This window comes from Triticum urartu, chromosome 6A, assembly GCF_056163025.1.
Source record: "Triticum urartu cultivar PI428250 chromosome 6A, HENAU_Tu73, whole genome shotgun sequence".
Classification (NCBI taxonomy): domain Eukaryota; kingdom Viridiplantae; phylum Streptophyta; class Magnoliopsida; order Poales; family Poaceae; genus Triticum; species Triticum urartu.
In genome coordinates this window covers 262,280,685-262,299,331 of record NC_141878.1, presented here as the reverse complement: position 1 = coordinate 262,299,331, position 18,647 = coordinate 262,280,685, and the positions used below count along the sequence as shown (strand labels likewise).

At 42.6% G+C, this 18,647-nt stretch overlaps 1 protein-coding gene and 1 long non-coding RNA gene across 5 annotated transcripts; one reads left to right on the top strand and one right to left on the bottom strand.

Annotated features, from left to right (window-relative positions):
- The first annotated feature begins 1,216 nt into the window (after positions 1 to 1,216).
- LOC125513502 (uncharacterized) lies at positions 1,217 to 3,937 on the top strand. Of its 4 annotated transcripts, none has more exons than XM_087527787.1 (6): positions 1,219 to 1,752; positions 1,851 to 1,888; positions 2,170 to 2,391; positions 2,856 to 3,029; positions 3,285 to 3,513; positions 3,631 to 3,937. In XM_087527787.1, exons 1-4 carry the CDS (start codon positions 1,530 to 1,532, stop codon positions 2,892 to 2,894), a joined length of 522 nt encoding a protein of 173 aa, XP_087383913.1. In that variant the 5' UTR covers positions 1,219 to 1,529; the 3' UTR covers positions 2,895 to 3,029; positions 3,285 to 3,513; positions 3,631 to 3,937. The 4 variants fall into 4 exon arrangements, with proteins under 4 accessions (XP_048534589.1, XP_087383913.1, XP_087383914.1 ...); XM_087527788.1 differs by having other exon boundaries at positions 2,856 to 3,043; XM_048678632.2 differs by lacking the exon at positions 2,856 to 3,029 and having other exon boundaries at positions 1,217 to 1,752.
- Positions 3,938 to 10,510: 6,573 nt separating this feature from the next.
- On the bottom strand, positions 10,511 to 11,788 carry LOC125513500 (uncharacterized). The gene is made up of 2 exons (XR_007285960.2): positions 10,979 to 11,788; positions 10,511 to 10,891 (listed from the first exon to the last, which is right to left on the bottom strand). It is a non-coding gene; the product is annotated as an uncharacterized LOC125513500 (long non-coding RNA).
- Between the last annotated feature and the right edge of the window lie 6,859 nt (positions 11,789 to 18,647).

The window sequence follows — 18,647 nt, the reverse complement described above, 5'->3', positions numbered from 1 at the left end:
AATTAAAAAAAGAAAAGAATAAAAAGAAATAAAAGATCATATATTTATCTCATGGAGAGTAATGACTTCACATATAAAAAGTATGATGCATAAAAGTTGTTGAGAGTTGACAAACATAGTGTTGGTCATTGTTGCAATTAATAGGAAGTAATAAAGAAAGAGAGGCTTCACATATAAATATACAATCTTGGACTATTTTGTAATTGTGAGCACTCATTAAAATATGACATGCTAAAAGGTTGATGTTGGACAAGGAAGACAACATAATGAGTTATGTTTTCTTATATTCGAATAGAAGTTATATTGTCATGGATCCTCCAACATGTTGAGCTTGCCTTTCCCTCTCATGCTAGCCAAATTCTTTGCACCAAGTAGAGATACTACTTGTGCTTCCAAACATCCCTTAAACCCAGTTTTGCCATGAGAGTCCACCATACCTACCAATGGATTGAGTAAGATTCTTCAAGTAAGTTGTCATCGGTGCAAGCAATAAAAATTGTTCTCTAAATATGTATGATCTATTGGTGTGAAGAAAATAAGCTTTATACGAACTTGTGATATAGAAGAAATAAAAGCGACGGACTGCATAATAAAGTTCTTTATCACAAGCGGCAATATAAAGTGACGTTTTTTTGCATCAAGATTGTGTACATCCCACCATAAAAGCGCATGACAACCTCTGCTTCCCTCTGCGAAGGGCTTATCTTTTACTTTTATCTTCTACCCTTACAAGAGTCATGGTGATCATCACCTTTTCTTTATAGGCCTCCTTTGGTTCATAGGGTAGGAAAATCGTAGGAATAGAAAAGTCATAGAAAATGAGATGACATGTATCTCACATCCTATGAGTAGGAATAGGAAAGAAGATTCCCTTTGATTCATATCATAGGATTTTTTTCATTGAGTCTAGGCTAATGTTTATTTTCTTATGAATTGTGAAGGATAGGAAGAATTCCTCCATAGGAATAGGATTTCATTCCTACAAACCAAAGAGCTCTAAAGGAATATTTCCTATAGAAATCCTATCCTATGAAATTCCTACAAGATTCCTCTAAACCAAAGGAGGCCTTATAATTTTTCCTTTGGCAAGCACTATGTGTTGGAAAGATCCGGATATATATAGGGTAGGACTATTCTGATCCTAGTATCAGAATAACTATTCTAATCACATCGCGCATATATAGGGGAGCGACGAGATGCTGCCGAGATTTAGAGCAACCCGACTGGCCCACCTTGCACCTCCCGAAAGGCCCATAACCTGCTCCACGAACTTCTTCTCCCCAGACTCGACCAAACAGAAAACGCCGCCGCCGCGGCCAACTTCCCTCCCGCCGCCGCGGCCAACTTCCCTCCCGCCGCCGCACCAAGGCTCCCACGCGACGCCTCCTACCTCTGCGCACGGCCGCCCACCTCCCGCGCGTCGCCGCCTGCCTCCACGCGCTGCCGTCCCACATCCCGCACGCCGCCGTCCCACATCCCGCGCGCCACCGTCCCACATCCGCGCGTCGCCACCTCTCCTCCGTTGGCCGATGCCTGCCTCCGCGCACCGCGACCTCCTCTCTAGCGCTCTGCTAGCCTCCCACTACCTCCTTCCACTACGGCAGCGGCTTCCCTCCCCTGCGCGCTGCTGGCAAACCACCGGCAGCAGGCTCCTTCGCCGGCCGTCGACCTTACCAGCGCCGCTGCCCAACCACCGCTCTCTGTCGACCAGGCTTCTGCGCGCACCCTCCTCTCCCAGGCCCCCTCCCATAGGTATTGGAGCCTCCCTTCCCTGATCTCGACCCTGTTTTTTCTCTCCCTCCCTCTCCCTAATCTCTCTCTCTACACTAATCTCTTTCTCTTCTCCTTAGTCCCTAGCCCATCGCTGAATGCATACGCTGCACCACAGGTTCCTACTCCACCGTGCCTCGTCTCTTCTTCTTCACTCTTCACTTCTCTAGTGTGTGCACACAAATTTTTCGCTAAAATGTCTATGTGCACTAGTACCGGTGTAAGTACATTCTAGGTCTTGATACTGTAATATGGCAATACACCTTTGATGTATTTGTCATGCTTTCTATATCGCATTGAAACTGGCTGCAGTTCAGTAAGTAGATTCTGAAATGGAGAGTCTAGGTATTTGCTTATTTTTGTTCAATACAAGTATTAGCTCACCTATCGTCAATGTAGGTTCCAGATGAACTTCTTGTTGAAAGGGTGGTTGGCAGACGGCTGCATCCTGAAACGGGGAAAATATACCATCTAAAGTATTCTCCACCTGAGAATGAAGAAATTGCATCCAGGCATACACAAAGATTTGATGATACAGAAGAAAAGGTTAAGCTGAGGTCGCAGACGCATTATCAAAATATCAAGTCCTTGGTTTCGATATATGAAGATGTTATAGTCAAGGTAGGCGATTTATCTCCTTCGTACTTAGAACGCTCTGTCTTATTTCTCTGCTCAAGACTGATATGCTATTCTACTTCGCGATGTCTATATTCTGTCGAGTTACCTTACCACATCACATATTAGTTTGAAGTCAGGGGAAAAAGTATATGAATCGACAGTCATGAACATATTTATGTTCTGCTACTTAGATGGAGTAGCTCTTGTTATTGTTAAATTCCTTGTTCCTCCATGGCATTCTTTATTCTATTGTTTTTGTCAAGGTTGTGTATCGCTGCACCTTCAACTAAAGATTTATTTATTTTCCTTTTATCTATTATACGCTTGTACTAGTATGGTATTCACTACTACTAATGCAAGATATAGAGCAACAACAACAAAACTCACTGAACAAATACTTCATAATCATGATATATCTAGTTACCTGTAACTTACATGTATCTCTTTCACTGTCATCTGTGATTTAGGTAAAAAGGAAATACCACGGTGGAAGATGTGTTATGTGAGATCGACAAGCTGCTCACTTCCAGGCTTGATAAGAAAATAGAAATGGTGGCTAGCTAACTCATAAGCAGAGAAAGCTGTGCGAACCACACATGTGGTTGAAGCATGATTTTATTTTATTTTTTCAAGACATGCAGGTGACAAAGCATTGGTAGGATGATATTTAGAAAGCCCTTTGTTATTCATGGATGTAAATGCGTCACTGTTTTGTAATGATCTTTACTAGGACTACATTGATATAACGTGCAATTGGAAGGATTGCCTTGAGTTTGTACTTTACAAAAATAGTACCAGTTTAGTGCGTTCGTTTTCCCTTCTAGCTTAGTCCTTGCCTGCTAACTGATATAGCTTGGATTACTGAGAGTATTTTCCCTGTGTGTTCTGCACTTTAGGTTCAAGTTCATCGTGCATCCTCGACGTAGCGCAGCTCCGGCTCCTCCCCCGCTTGCTGCCAGGTCTGTCTCTCCTTCCTCCCCTGCTCACTGTCTTGTACGACAGTGGATGCGGCTACATGATGGAACGAAAGCCGTCCTCCCAGCACCGGCGGTTGTACTACACCCTACAAAAAAGAACAATCGCTAGTTCAGAATCAGAAAAAAGAGAAGTTCAAGAAGAACAAAGGTACTGCCTTCACTCACATATGTTGTTTGCAACTATCTTCAATTTCTTCGGTAGCTCGTATACATTTTGCCAAAAGCTAGTACTTTCAGAATTGTAAAGTTGATAGTTGGGCTGCAGGGACAACTATGATGATGGCGATTGAAAAAGGATTCTGAAATAATATTATTGAGACTGAAGGCCTTTGATCCATGATGTCGGAGAATTCCAGGGCTTTTTTCCAAGGCGGCCGATGGCTTTCGAGAGATGTGTTCATATCTCACAAGTTTCTACGGGTTCAAGTTCATATATATAAGAAGAAATGCCAATTTTGTTGCACATATGTGTGTGAAGGAGGCACTGAAAGTTGATGTACTTGTTATTTCTTTTCTTGTAACCCCTACATACCTGATTGAGACTATTCAGTCACAATTATTTTTGCTTGCCATGCCCCGACGCCTCCTCCATCTCGGTGTCGCGGTCACGAACCAACATCAATTTGCTGGTCACTGCTAGCTGTTATTGTGGTTTGTCAAAGAAAGTTTTGGAAGCGCCTTTCAGCAAAGACAAAATAATGAAAATACCAGTTATCAAAATTATGGGTGAAACAAATAGGTACGGAAACTCTAAGCCAAAAATGGCAATCTAACATGTATGACATATCCAAGAAGTTCAAAAATGAAACATAAGGGAGTGTGAAAAGAGAAAGAAACTAAAAAAGAAATAAAACATAGAAAGTTCACAAGTTCGTAGAAAAATTTCACATAAAAATACAGAAGGTGGATCACTTATATAAAAATGAGAAAATTCAGATTACAAACAAATGTATATTACAAAACACAGCAGGTCAAACTGAAAAACAAAGCAGTTCAAATTTTTATTATAAAAATCGATTTTCCAAGTTTCTAAGAAAAAATTTAGAAGTTGAAATTTAAGTAACGGAGCGGTTCGATATATATTCGAAAAACTCAAATTTCCATTACTAAACATTGAAACAAAGAAGTTAAAATTAAAATGTAAGAGCAATTCGATACTTATAAAAAACTTAGATTACACATTGCCAAAGTAATAAAAAACAAGAAGCTCAAGTAAAGAATAACGGGGTTGTTCAATGTATAAAAAAAAAATCAAATTCTTTCGGTATCTAGGAAAAATAAAAGAATGAAGTCAAATGTTTTAAAAAATGTTTGATATTCACTTAAAATGATTTATTTTCAACTAAGAATAATATAAGAAGTTTAAATTTTAAAAACAAAGAAGTGTGAAGTTCATAAAAAACGTAGATTTTTCTCATTAGAAAAGAATAAAATGGAGAAGTTCGAACTAAAATAATGGGACCATTCAAAAATGTTTATCAAAAATGGTTTTCCCCATTTAGAAAATCGCATAAGTTCAAACGAAAATAACGAAGCGGTTTGATGTTCATTAGAAGCTAGGATATTTTTTGTTACTAAAAGATATAAAACTAGGAAGTCCAAATTAAAAAAATGAAGAAGTTTGGTGTTTACAAAGAACCTAGATTTACCTCACCTCATTGCTAAAAAATAATAAAATCAGGAAGTTTCAAATTTAAATCACGGAGTAGTTCGATGTATAATAAAATCTCATATTCTTCCAATTTATTGGAAAAAAATTGAAGTTCATTTAAAAAAGGGTTTCAGTGCTTATTTCAAAAGGTTTTTTATTTTCTAAGAATAGAAGAAAGAAGTTCAATTAAAAACTTATAGATCTTCGAAGTTAATAAAATAACTCAAAATTTTTTCATTGTTAAAGAATAAAATGGGGAAGTTCAAATTAAAAATTGAATAGTTCTAAAAACATATTTATCCATGCCTGAAAAGTAAAAGCCAAGAAGTTTAATTTGTTAAACAAGATCAGGACAAACATTAGATTAAAAATGGATTTATCAAGTTTCTAAGTAAAAACAAGAAGTCCAAATTTAAAAAATGGAGAAGTTCATTTTTTAACTAAAGAAACTCAAATTAAAAAAATTGGATAGTTCGATTTATACAAAAAACTCAAATTCTTCTTGTTTGTAGGTAAAAAAAGAATGAAGTTCAATTTGAAAAAAAGTTGTTCGATGTTTGCTTACAAATCATTTTTTTCTTTCCCAAAAATAAAACGAAGAAGTTCAAATAAAAAAGCGGAGAGGTTTTAGAGTTCATAAAAAAACTAGGATTTACATGCTCAATTTTGATGAGTGCTCTAGAAGTTAGGGCAAAAAAGAGAAGAGAGCAGTTCAAATAGATAACAGCCAGACGTTCACGTACTACATAGTGTGTGTTTCTTATGAGAAAATGTTGAATAAAAAGGCAAAGCCTAAAAAATTTGTTGCGAGAAGTTCAAGTGCTTGGCGAGGGGAAGTTCAAAAATAATTGTGAGAGAGGTTATCCTATTCAACAACTTTTATTTTTCCTAGAAACGTAATCTCAAATGGCAAAAAAACAAAACAAAAATTTTGCTTTAAAAAAGTAAAATCCTAGAAGTTCAATTTAGAAAAACGATCATTTGATTTTCATGGTTTCAAAAAACCCCGAGAAGTTCAGTTTAAGGAACCTAAGAAGTGCGAATTTAAAGACTCAAATTTTCCTTGGTGCTAAACAAATAAAAATTGAGAAGTTCAAAATAAAAAACAGAGTAGTTCGATGTATACGGAAAAATCAAATTATTTTCGTTTCTAGGAAAAATAGAAGTATGAAAGTTCAATTTAAAAAAAATTGTTTGATGCTTATTTGAAAACATATTTTTTCTAAGAATAAGACTAAGAAATTGAAATTAAAAAACTGAGAAGTTCGACGTATATAAAAAGCTCTGATTTTTTCTCGTTACTAAAGAATAAAATGAAGAACTTCAAATTAAAATAAAAGGAGCAACTAAAAAAGGTTTACAAAGTGTTGATGTTTATTCAAAAATCCAGGATTTTCACAGATATCCGTTTTTGTTGAATTATCACCGATGAAGTTCACATATATCCATTTTTGTTGAGAAGGTAGTCAAATTTGATAGTTATTTAAAAATCAAAAACAATTCTTTACTCAAAAATATAAAAAGGTGAAGTTCAAATTGAAATGACAGAGAAGTTCAGAGTTTATTAAAACCTAGGATTTTCCTGTTCAAAAAATAAAAAACACAACGCCATTTTTTGCACTTTTGAAACAATTCATAAATGAAAAAATGGTTGCTAGAAGTTCAAGTGCTCGCGAGGAAAAGTTCAAAAAGTCTTATGAGAGAGGTTCACCGTGTATTTAGATATCCAAAATACATAATAAGGATGTTGTTTTTTGTGTTTTAAAATAATTCTTTCAAACCAGAGAGAAGTTCAGAGTGATAACAACCGGAAGTTCATGTACTGCATGGTTTGTGTTTAATTTAAGAAAAATACAATAAAGTGAAACAAAGTGAAGTTCAAACAGACATGCCCCAGAAGTTCAACTACTTCAATCAGTGCAAAAAATAGCACGTCAAAAACAAAGTGAAGTTCAAACAGACATGCCCGAGAAGTTCAACTACTTCATGCAGTGCTTTTCCATTCACGATGAAGGCACAAATCATGATCTCGTCATTTTATAATTTACTTCAAAATGGCGGGAATATTATTTGTCTAAGTTCAAGTCCTTGGCCGGAGAAAGTTAAAAAAATTATTGTGAGACTGATTTGTACAAAAGGAATATCATTTGTGTAACACTGGCGAATGGAAGAGAAAATTACAAATGAAAATACGTCACAGAAGTTCAACGTGAAAACATCAGGAAGTTCAACTACTACGTAGAATGAATTTCAGATAAAAAACTTTTAAAATCGTCACGAGTATGAAAAAATGATGAACGCGGGAAAGTTGCGTGTTTACAGCAGCTTTCGATCGGTATATCACTTGCTCAATTCCGGTGAGTGGGTGGAGAGCTACGAGCATTGGATCGAGAGCTATGAGCAAAAAAGCACATGAAAAACAGAGTGAAGTTCAAGTAAACATGCCGAGAAGTTCAAGTTCTTCCCACGGTGCATTTTTGAAGAATATGTTTCGCGATAAAGGCAGAATGAATGATCCCGTCGTTTCCGAAATTAGTTGAAAATGGCTAGGAATCAGAGAAAACCATCAACATGAAAAAGTTTCGCATTTTCTGTAGCTTTTCAACGGTATATTATTAGCCTCATTCCGATAAAATTTGTAAAAATTACAGCGAAAATACGTTTTAGCCATTTTCAAAATTAACATAAAACCGTAATGAATTGAGAGAAATAATATATACCAAAAAGTTTCGCATTTCCCCAAGTTTTCCAGCGCCATATTATTTGCTGCATTTGGATGTAAGGTTAAAAAATTAGCTTGAAAATACAAACTCGGTGGAACTTGTATCATTTTCGAAATTACTTTTAAACCGTTCAAAATTAGAAAAAACTTTCAATAAGAGAAAGTAGCGCATTTTCATAAGCTTTCCAACGCCATATCATTTGCCTCGATTGGATTAGCCATTTAGAAATGGCGCCGAAAATACTAACTCGGTTGTTCGGTTTGCGAAAGTCTACGATTTTCCATATTACTCTTTAACTATACTGAATTAGAGAAAACTTTCAACATGTGGAAGGAGCGGTTTTACAGCAGTTTTCCGACGCCATATTATTTGCCGCATTCCGATAAACGGTTTAGAAATGCGATCAAAAATACCATTCACGTTTTTTGTATGAAGAAAAAATGGTGTTCAAAACTGCTCTTAAACCGCTTACATTTTGCCAAAAATTTAACTTGGGTCATGATACTGGTGTCCATAGCTTTCCAACGGTATATCGCAAGCCCCATTTGGTCAATGTTGGCGGAAGTTCAACCTAGCACTTGGAGAAGTTCAGGTCGAACAACTCAGGCAGTAAAATTACAAAAAAATGCAATTTCATCACGACCCGAGAGCAAAATCCGCCAACAAGCGAGATTCCTATTTAAAACCAGTATTTACTTGCTAAAAATGTTTTTAGATTACACTAACATCATATAGAACACGACTAACCAGAATAATTTGCGGGGAAAGCCACGGTTGCGAAGATAGCCCAAAGGTCGGGTTCGTATAGAGGGAAGTTCAGGCGCGTTACTCAAGTAGTTCAGGTTGTGATCAGAATATTATTCTGATCCCGTGATCAGAATAGTGTTTATGTATATTCTAACAATATATATACAGCCGGTCTATTCTAACAATATTAGCAGAATAACTATTCTGACAACACTTACTCACTGCACGCTCAACGTAAATGCACGTCATTGTTTGAACCAAGTGTGTTGCAGTACTTACGCAAGTGAACTTCCCGTCGCAAAAAAACTGCACGCCGTGTTTTTCCGGTACTGTTTTCGCTCTAGTTTGTTAACCGTTTATCGGAACGAGGCGTATAATATACCATTGGAAAGCTATGGATTAGGCGCAACTTCGCCATGTTGAACACTTTTCAAGATTCCACACGGTTTAAGAGCAGTTTTGAAAATGGTGCGTCCCATGACGAGTGGCAGCGATCGTTTTTTTCACGATTTCTCCTAAACCGCTCGTCGGAATGAAGCAAATGATACACCGTTGGAAAGATATTGTCGAGGTGCACCTTTTTCATATTAATTATTTTTCTCTAATTCATTATGGTTTAAGAGCAGTTTCAAATTTACTAAATCACTGAATTCTGTTTTTCAATTTTTTTGAAATTTTCGATACTGTTTTCGGTCGAGTTTTCTAACCGTTTGTCGAAACGAGACATATGATATACCATTGGAAAGCTACGAACAAGGCGCACCTTTCATATGTTGAAATGTTTTTGAGATTCCTTATGGTTTTTAGTTAATTTTGAAAATCATACGGCTGACGTCGAGAGGCAGTGGCTGTTTTTTCATGAAATTTTTATGAACCGCTGGTCGAAATAATTCAAATCATACGCCGTTGGAAAATTATCGACAAGACACAACTTTTTCATGTAGAATACTCTCTCTAATTCCTTACGTTTTAAAAGCAGTTTTGATTACCGAAAAGCGGACACTCTGTTCTTCACGAGAGCAAAATCGCCGTATGTACTACATCGGACAGAACAACGCACTGCTTCAGACGAAATACCGCACTGCATCAGATGGGCAAGTGCACTGCATGGTTTCTTTTTGTTTATACGTATTTTTTCTCGGACGTGGAAAGAAGAACGCACTACTTCAGACGAAATACCGCACTTCATTAGATGGGCAAGTGCACTGCATGGTTTCTTTTTTATTTAGACGTATTTTTTCTCGGACGGGGAAAGAAGAACGCACTGCTTCAAACGAAATGCCGCACTTCATTGGACAGACAAGTGCACTGCTTGATTTTTTTTTGTGGGACGTAAATTTTCCTAAACAAGGTGGAGTGCACTTCATGTCGAGTGTTGGTGAACCGCAATACTTTATGAAAAGTGAACCTCGAGACTACCGTAAACAGGCTGTACTGCATCAGATAGAAAACCGCACTTATTTAGACTAAAAACCGCACTTCATTTGACAGAAAAGTGCACTGCATGATTTCTTTTTTGTGGGACATAAATTTTTTTTTTGTGGGACGTAAATTTTCGGAAACGAGGTGGAGTGCACTTCATGTCAAGCGTTGGTGAACCGCAATACTATGAAAAGTGAACCTGAAGACTACCGTAAACGGGCCGCAACACTACCGAGAGTGAACCGCTTGAGTTTTTTTTTTCCAAACTCAAATCTTTTTTTACGTGCGTAGATTGAGCGAGTGGACCGCGGGGACTGAACGAGTGAACTACATATAATGAAAAGCGAGCTTCTTTGAGATATATATTTTTCCTTTTTACCAAGCAAACCACGGAGGAGTATTATACGAACTGCATGAGACAACAAAGTGAGCTTCAAAGCCACATCTAAAGTGCTGCACCATTGTCGTCGGAGAGCAGAAACTAAATAATTTGACAAGTACTACACCACTTTTTCCTAGTGCATTGCATGACTAAGCATAAAACTAACAACGATTTTGTGAGTACCGCACCACTTTTTAAGAGTGCACTGCATGACTAAGTATAAAAACTAACGACCGGATAGCGTCATGCAATTTTTCTGAAAATGGAAAAACAATCAACTGCACAACAGCCATCGGCAACCCATGCGTCCTGTGTTGCACACACACACACGCTGTTCTGCATGGACGTGCCAGCAGACTGCACGGAGGGAGGCTCGCTATCCAAACTGCACGATAAATAGAAAAAATGCAACGCTGCATCAAACCGCACAACACCACCTTTCTTCCTGCAAGAACAAGTAAATTGAACCTCAAGAGCAAACAACAGTAGACTACATTTTACACTTTATAAGAAAAACACCAAAACAACGATCTGCAATAGGATCGGAGAGCCTTGCACCAACGATCCACGAGCCTCCCTCCATGTAGTTTCTGTCAGCAGTCTGCACGCCACGGTGTGGTTTCTCGTCAGATGACATGAGTGGGAGAAGCAGAAGCAGGTAGAAGATGCAGGGGGAGAGGGTGACTACCCATGTATGCTTCGGCCACGACCGGTGGGGGCGACCAAAGGTTCTTCTCGGCGGCCTCTCAGCGGATTCCGCCCCGATGCCGCGGTGGCTAGTGTCCACAAGGACAAAACCGAGCTGCATATGGGGGCGCAACCGAGCTGCACTAGGGCGGCAGTTGCCGGCCCGGATCCGTCGCGGGAGGCACACGGGACGTGCGCTAGGGATGATTGCGGGTCCTGATCCGCCGCCGGGAGCATGCACTAGCGAGACGAATCGGTGTGTACCAATCTCAACAGGAGAGGAGGCCTGCAAAAGAGGATGGGAGAAGGTGGAGCTAGATCTGGCTACCGGGGCGTGCCTGGTCGTCACCGGTCGATTTTGTGGCCGGGGAGCTGCGGGAAGGCAGGTGAGGCGCGTCTGTGTGAAGCGCAGGGAGCTGGGAAGGTGCATGGAGAGGAGGCAGCGCGGGGATTGGGCTGGTGGCGCTGGGAGCCGAGGCCGCACCAGTGGGCGGCGGAGGGAGGTCGTCGCCGGAGGTAAAAGGAGGATACGGAGGGGGAGGGGATCCCGACCTTGTGGGTAGTGGATCCTGGCAAAAGGAAGGTGGACGGGGGGTTGGGTCGTGGTGCCATGTGTGGAAGATGGTGGGGGAGAGGGGGGTCGGTCGTGGGTGGAAGAAGGTGGAGGTTGGGTGGGAGGGCGCCGCATTTGGGTGGGGTGGGGTAGGAGGTGGAAGAAGGTGGAGGTAGATTGGGTTCATGTGGGAGCTGGGCGGTGGTTGCGTCCGATCGGGAGGTGGGGTGGGGTGTTAGCAGAATAAGACTAGGTCGTTAGAATAAGGTCTTAAGGGGTGTTGTTAGAATATACTTACACTATATATATATATATATATATATATATATATATATATATATATATCCACTCGAATGTCATAAACTATTATTGTTGATATTACCCTTAAGAAAAAAGGTTGGGAGGCGAAACTATAAGCCCCTATCTTTCTCTATGTCTGGTTGAAACTTTGAACCATTAAGTATCGTGTGAGTGTTAGCAATTGTGAAAGACTAAACGATAGTTGAGTATGTGGACTTGCTGAAAAGCTGTTGAATTGGCTCTTCCCGATGTTATGATAAATTGCAATTGCTTCAATGACCGAGATCATAGTTTGTTAGTTTTCAATGAAGTTTCTAATTCATACTTTACCTTGTGAATGAATTGTTACTTTGGCATAAGAAATTATATGACAATATATGTTTCTATCCTAAAAATAATCATGATGCCCTCATGTCCGTATTTTATTTATTGACACCTCTATCTCTAAACATGTGGACATATTTTTCGATATCGGCTTTCGCTTGAGGACAAGCGAGGTCTAAACTTGTGGGAGTTGATACGTCCATTTTGCATCATGCTTTTATGTTGATATTTATTGCATTATGGGCTGTTATTACCTATTTAGGTACAATAATTATGGCTTTTCTCTCTTATTTTACAAGGTTTACAGGAAGAGGGAGAATGCCGGCATCTAGAATTCTGGACTAGAAAAGGACCAAATATTAGAGACCTATCTTGCGCAACTCCAAAAGTCGTGAAACTTCACGGAAAATATTTTTGGAATAAAAAAATATTGGGCGAAGAAAGTACCAGAGGGGGGGCACCTGCCATCCACAAGGGTGGAGGGCGCGCCCTACCCCCCTCGGCGCGCCCTCCGGTCTTGTTGGCCACATGGCAGGCCCCCGACGCCCATCTTATGCTATATGGTGTGTTTTGACCTGGAAAAAAAAATCAGAAGGAACCTTTCGGGACGAAGCGCCGCCGTCTCGAGGCGGAACTTGGGCAGAACCAATCTATGGCTCCGGCGGAGCTGTTCTGCCGGGGAAACTTCCCTCCAGGAGGGGGAAATCGAAGCCATCGCCGTCACCAATGATCCTCTCATCGAGATGGGGCCAATCTCCGTCAACATCTTCACCCGGACCATGTCCTCTCAAACCCTAGTTCATCTCTTGTATCCGATCTTTGTCTCAAAACCTCAGATTGGTACCTATGGGTTGCTAGTAGTGTTGATTACTACTTGTAGTTGATGCTAGTTGGTTTATTCGGTGGAAGATCATATGTTCACATCCTTAATGATAATTAATACTCCTTTGATTATGAAAATGAATATGCTTTGTGAGTAGTTACGTTTGTTCCCGAGGACATGGGAGAAGTCTTGTTATAAATAATCATGTGAATTTGATATTCTTTCGATATTTTGATGAGATGTATGTTGTCTTTCCTCTAGTGGTGTTATGTGAACGTCGACTACATGACACTTCACCATGATTTGGGCCTAGGGGAACGCATTGGGAAGTAATAAGTAGACGATGGGTTGCTAGAGTGACAGAAGCTTAAACCCTAGTTTATGTGTTTCTTTGTAAGGGGCTGATTTGGATCCATATGTTTCATGCTATGGTTAGATTTATCTTAATTCTTATTTCGTAGTTGCGGATGCTTGTAGAGTGGTTAATCATAAGTGGGAGGCTTGTCCAAGCAAGGGCAGCACCCAAGCACCAGTCCACGCACATATCAAATTATCAAAGTAACGAACGCGAATCATATGAGCATGATGAAAACTATCTTGACAACAATTCCCATGTGTCATCGGGAGCGCTTTGCTTTATATAAGAGTTTGTGCAGGCTTGTCCTTTGCTACAAAAAGGATTGGGCCATCTTGCTGCACCTTGTTTACTTTTGTTACTTTTTACCTGTTACGAATTATCTTATCACACAACTATCTGTTACCGATAATTTCAGTGCTTGCAAAGAATCCCTTGCTGAAAACCGCCTGTCATTTCCTTCTGCTCCTCGTTGGGTTCGACACTCTTACTTATTGAAAGGACTATGATAGATCCTCTATACTTGTGGGTCATAGGGGGGCGCCTTGGCAGGCGACCTAGGGCAGCCGCCGCCCCCCTTGGGGCGCGCCCTAGGGTGCCTCCCCTCCACCTATATATATGAGAGTACGGGAGGGGTGCCACAGACCATGATTCACCAAGCCATGTGACGGTGCCCCCTCTCCCTCTAGTTCATCCTCTGCTCTAAATCCGTTGTGCTTGGCGAAGCCCTGCGGAAATAGTTTCACTACCACTGTCACCACGCCATCGTGCTACCATAACTCATCTACTACTTCACCCCTCTTGTTGGATCAAGAAGGCAAGGACGTCATTGAGATGAATGTGTGCTGAATGCGAAGGTGTCGTCCATTCGGTGCTTGATGGAACGGGTCGTGAAGGTGTACGACTACAACAACCGCGTTGATAAACGCTTCTGCTTAGCGATCTACAAGGGTATGTACATGCTCTCCCCCTATCGTAGATATGCATCTCCATGGATATATCTTGCGTGTGCGTATAATTTTTTTGTTTTCCATGCAACGTTTCCCAACACTTCAATGTCCATGAGAGATACTCCTCGGGGTCGTTGCTTCTGGAGAACTTGGGCATGTTGGACTTGAGCATGTCATAGCATTGTTCTTCATCATGTTGAAAATGGTGGTGTCACACGTGGCGCGAAGGAGGGTCTTCAATGTCATGATCCTCTCAATGGCCTTGCCGATTAGGACGCAACATGTGTGCCTGGTTCCTTCTTTCTTGTTGCTCCTCGCGGCGAGCGGCTTCATCTTGTCGTTCTTGGCGAAGTGCTTCTTATTGTTTGCACACTTGATGGCTACATGCGGCGACGACTCTAGTGGCCTCGTGGAGTGCGCGTTGTGCTTCGGGGGCTTGTTCATCACTATGTCTTTGTTCATGTCGAATTGCGTCGCCGTCTTGAGGGGCTTGACGTTGCGGTTGTGGAGGTTGTTCTTGGTCCTCGACATCTTGTTCTTGGCATCGCGATCTTTCACGTGCTCGGACTCGGTCTTGGAAACCATTGCCATGAATGGATTTTCTTGAGCTTGGTGATCTTGAGTGTCGGTGTGGCGAGGAGAACGAGCTCGATGAGGACTTGCATCCGAGGAGGAGTAAGCCGAAGAGTGGCGACTTGAGTGGCGCCGACATGAGGAAGATTTTGGGGAAGACGCGTGGGCCATGATCATGTTGCGGAATTCTTCCATTCATGTGGTGATCTTGGCGTTGAGGTAGTCCCGGTTTCTTGCTTCCGATTGGCATAGGTCGATGGCGAGTTGTTCTATGTGGTCGCCCAAAGCTTTACTTTCTTGATGGAGGGCTTGTTGGGCGATGAAGAAGTGATTCTTGGTGACATAGTCACGTTCGTCATCTTGATCCTCGAAGATTCGGTCCGCTGAAGAAGTGGGCCTATCCATCATAACCAACTGGTGTTGAGTAGGAAATGAGAGAACAATACCTAAGTTACCTTTTCCAAAGATTGAGGATGTATCGAATATCACTCAATGGAATGCTATCATAGGAGAATTGGTACTGGGTGTTGTTTCTCACACCTACAAGTAAAAAGCTTATGGAGGAGCTCGGTTAGGATGAGTGTCACAAAATTCAAGCAAGTGTTAGCCAAGATATTGATAATGTTGAAAAGATGCACAAATTGCAAGCAAGACAAATAGATCAAACCCAAGGATATCACTAGGAACACACACATGGGAGATAGATGGGATCCGCACAACCAAGGAATGAGCTCAAAATGTGTAACCACGGGAAATGCTCTTGTTGTACAGATACTAGAGGGACGCTAGCTTGATTTATCAAATGGGCTAGCTACCCTTCTGCACCAACCTATTAGAGAAACATGTTGTCTACTATCCCAAGTATGCTTATGTATGTATGAACCTAGATGATGAAACTAGGCAAAAAGGCTCAATGCTAATGCTTACAAGCTCTTTGTTTCTCTTTTCTTTTGCTTAAAAGATTTTTTGACTATGCCACAACGCTTGATATTCAAGCCAGAGCATGAGCTAACAAGTGTGATATGCGCGGGAGAGACGTAACAGTGAAGGTGCACAAATAGCGTGGACCGACAATTCTCAACTTGCTGGTCTCGATAAGTGCCGCAAAATGGCTCGAGGCTATCAAATGTAATGGCAAGGTAGGATGTTAGGATGTCATCGAGGTTACCATCATTGCTTATAGTAGTATGATGTTGAAGTGGTCGAAGATGATGTGGAGTCTGAGTTGATGACGAGTGGCGGTGATGACGAAGTTGAACCGTGCCTAAGTAGCCGAAACACCTTAGGAAACGGTGGAACCGCAACTCCTAAACTCACAAACTAATAGTAAGTATTGTGGAAAGCGAATGGTGGTGAAAGAATGGCACAAGGGGGCAAAATTGGTTGTGGTCGAACAGGTCTGTAGGTGTCGTGTGCACGGGGTAAGTCGAGCTCGTGTGCCCGGGGTCCCGATGGCCCGTGCGCACGAGGTGCTCTGCTGTGCAAGAAAACCTTCACATCCATGGTAAATTTCAAAAATCCATCCAAATTCGACGGTGGCATGTTTGGGGAAGGTGGGTAAGGGGTAGATCCAGTTACCAAACACGAAATTCATGGACCAAATCAACAAAATCTCACAAGATCCAACAATTTGCAAGAAAATTTTTGGGTTATTTTTGTGGGGATTTTCGAATTGGGATATAAAGCAACAAATTTAGGCTAGAATATGAGGGGTAGGGACTCCAAGATGTGACCCAACCATGGCTCATGATACCAAGATGATGTAGGGTGGAACCCTAGATGAAGATGTTTTCACATTTGGAGGGGGAAAAGGATGAACACAAGTACACAAAAAGGAAATTTACTCAAACAAAGACCCAATCACACATCCACTATAATAACAAACACATGAGATCCACAAGAATACAAGATCAATCCAAGGAAACAAGCACAAAGGTAAGGTTCCTCCCACTCCTAAGGAGGTGAGGTCTTGATGATAGTCTTCTCCAAATGGTGGTCTTGAAATCCACTTGGGGATCCTCTCCTAAGAGGCCTTGATCTCCAAGAGGATTGGTAGAAGAAGCAAAGCTCTATCAATGTCTCACATATACTTTTCTAACTCTAACAAATGTGTTAGACCCAAAATATTGGTGGGCCGTGCTCGGGGGTCCCATGCGCACCAGCCCGTGTGCATGGGGTGGTCAGCAGCTATATTGGTGGGCCGTGCGCATGGGGGTCCAAGGCCCCATGTGCACGGGTGTTGAGAGAGTTTCTGCATAGCTCACGTGCGTGGGATCATGGAAGTCATGCGCAGGGGGTGTCCTGGTGGCTTGCTCCTTTTTCAGATGCTGGTCACTGTCGGATTTCGGGTTCCGACAAACCCTTAAGGTTCGAACTCTAGGGTGCGTGCGAAGATTACGTCTTCTACCTCTCCGTCTCGCAAGGACCCTAACTACTGAAAGAACTGCGCAAGAGACACAAGGTTTATACTGGTTCGGGCCACCGTTGTGGTGTAATACCCTACTCCAGTGTGTGGTGGGTGGATTGCCTCTTGGGGCTGATGATGATGAACAATACAAGGAAGAACAGCCTCGCGAGGGTCTGCTCTTGGCTGGGGCAATGAACTGCTGGGAGGAGTTTAGCCACCTTTCTCTCTCTCTCTCTCTCTCTCTATGCTTCCAACCTCTCTATCGAGCCTCCCCTTCCTTTTTCCCAACCCTTTGCTCTGTGGGCGGCTGGTCCTATTTATAGAGGCCCTATCCTCTTCCCAAATATTGAGCGGGAAGGGAGCCAACAATGGCGGGCTAATTTGAAGGGGGACAGCAAGTATCAGCTATCCTGACAAAAGTAGTCTTCGCCTGCGCAAAGCTCTGGTGATGACGCCGTCTTGGGCTCCACGGTGACCTCCATCTCGTAGTCCTCCTGGTCTTGGTCTCGTTGCACCGAAATGGCAACCTTTGCCTGATGCCTCGGTACTCCGCGGCTGCGCTTGCTCCCTTTGCACCAAAGAGGAAAGGAGGACGCTGCGCGGGCTGGCACCCGCCTGGCGCCCTGAGTCGTCATGGCTTGCGTCATGGGCACCTCGCGAGGTACCCCGCCTTGATTTCTCCACCTCCTCGTGAGCCAGCCTGACGAGGCCGCGCCTGAGGAAGCTCCATGTCATCCGCCCCGCGAGGCTTGGCCCCTCGCGAGGGTCTTGAGTCTTGTGTTGATGAAGATGGGCCGTGTCGGGCCCCCTTTGAGCCATGCCACAGGCCGCAGGCAGGCAAGTCTGGGGACCCCCGTTCCCAGAACGCCGACAGTAGCCCCCGGGCCTAAGGCGCGCCCGGACTTGGCCGTGCTGAGAGGCGAAAGGGCAAGGGCGAAGCGCCGCGGGCCCTAACAGCCTGCGGCCTTGGGCGCCGCGTGGCGGTTGATTGGACGCAAGTGCTTCAGCAACCGCGCAGGTTGATAAAGGAGCGGCATCTACCCAGACTTTGCCTTTTGCTTTCTCCAGTTGCTGCTCAGATCCCCTTTCTTGCGCCTCCCCTTTCTTCCTCCAAATTTCCAGATCTACTCCGGCCGCGTGACCTAGGAAGCCATGGCGCCTCGTCACCCTCTGACCGAAGCTTGGTACTCTCCTGCTCTGGACTTGCCGAGCATGTCCGAGGCGGGCCTCGCCCGGCTGCGCCGGATGGCGGCGGCGCAGGGCATCGACGGGGTGCAGGTGTTCAAGGCCGGCTCCGCCACTCCTGAGGGCCGAGGGAGCACCTTTTACACTCTCTTTGTAAGCTCCATTGCTGCGGGCCTGGTGCCTCCCTTCTCCGAGTTTTT

What these genes read in the sequence shown, in the direction of transcription:
- LOC125513502 (XM_087527787.1), top strand. Translation starts at nt 1,530, where the DNA reads ATGCCTGCCTCCGCGCACCGCGACCTCCTCTCTAGCGCTCTGCTAGCC. An exon ending in TCCCAGGCCCCCTCCCATAG is followed by an intron (nt 1,753 to 1,850) that starts GTATTGGAGCCT and finishes TCTTCTCCTTAG; the next exon opens with TCCCTAGCCCATCGCTGAAT. An exon ending in ATGCATACGCTGCACCACAG is followed by an intron (nt 1,889 to 2,169) that starts GTTCCTACTCCA and finishes TCGTCAATGTAG; the next exon opens with GTTCCAGATGAACTTCTTGT.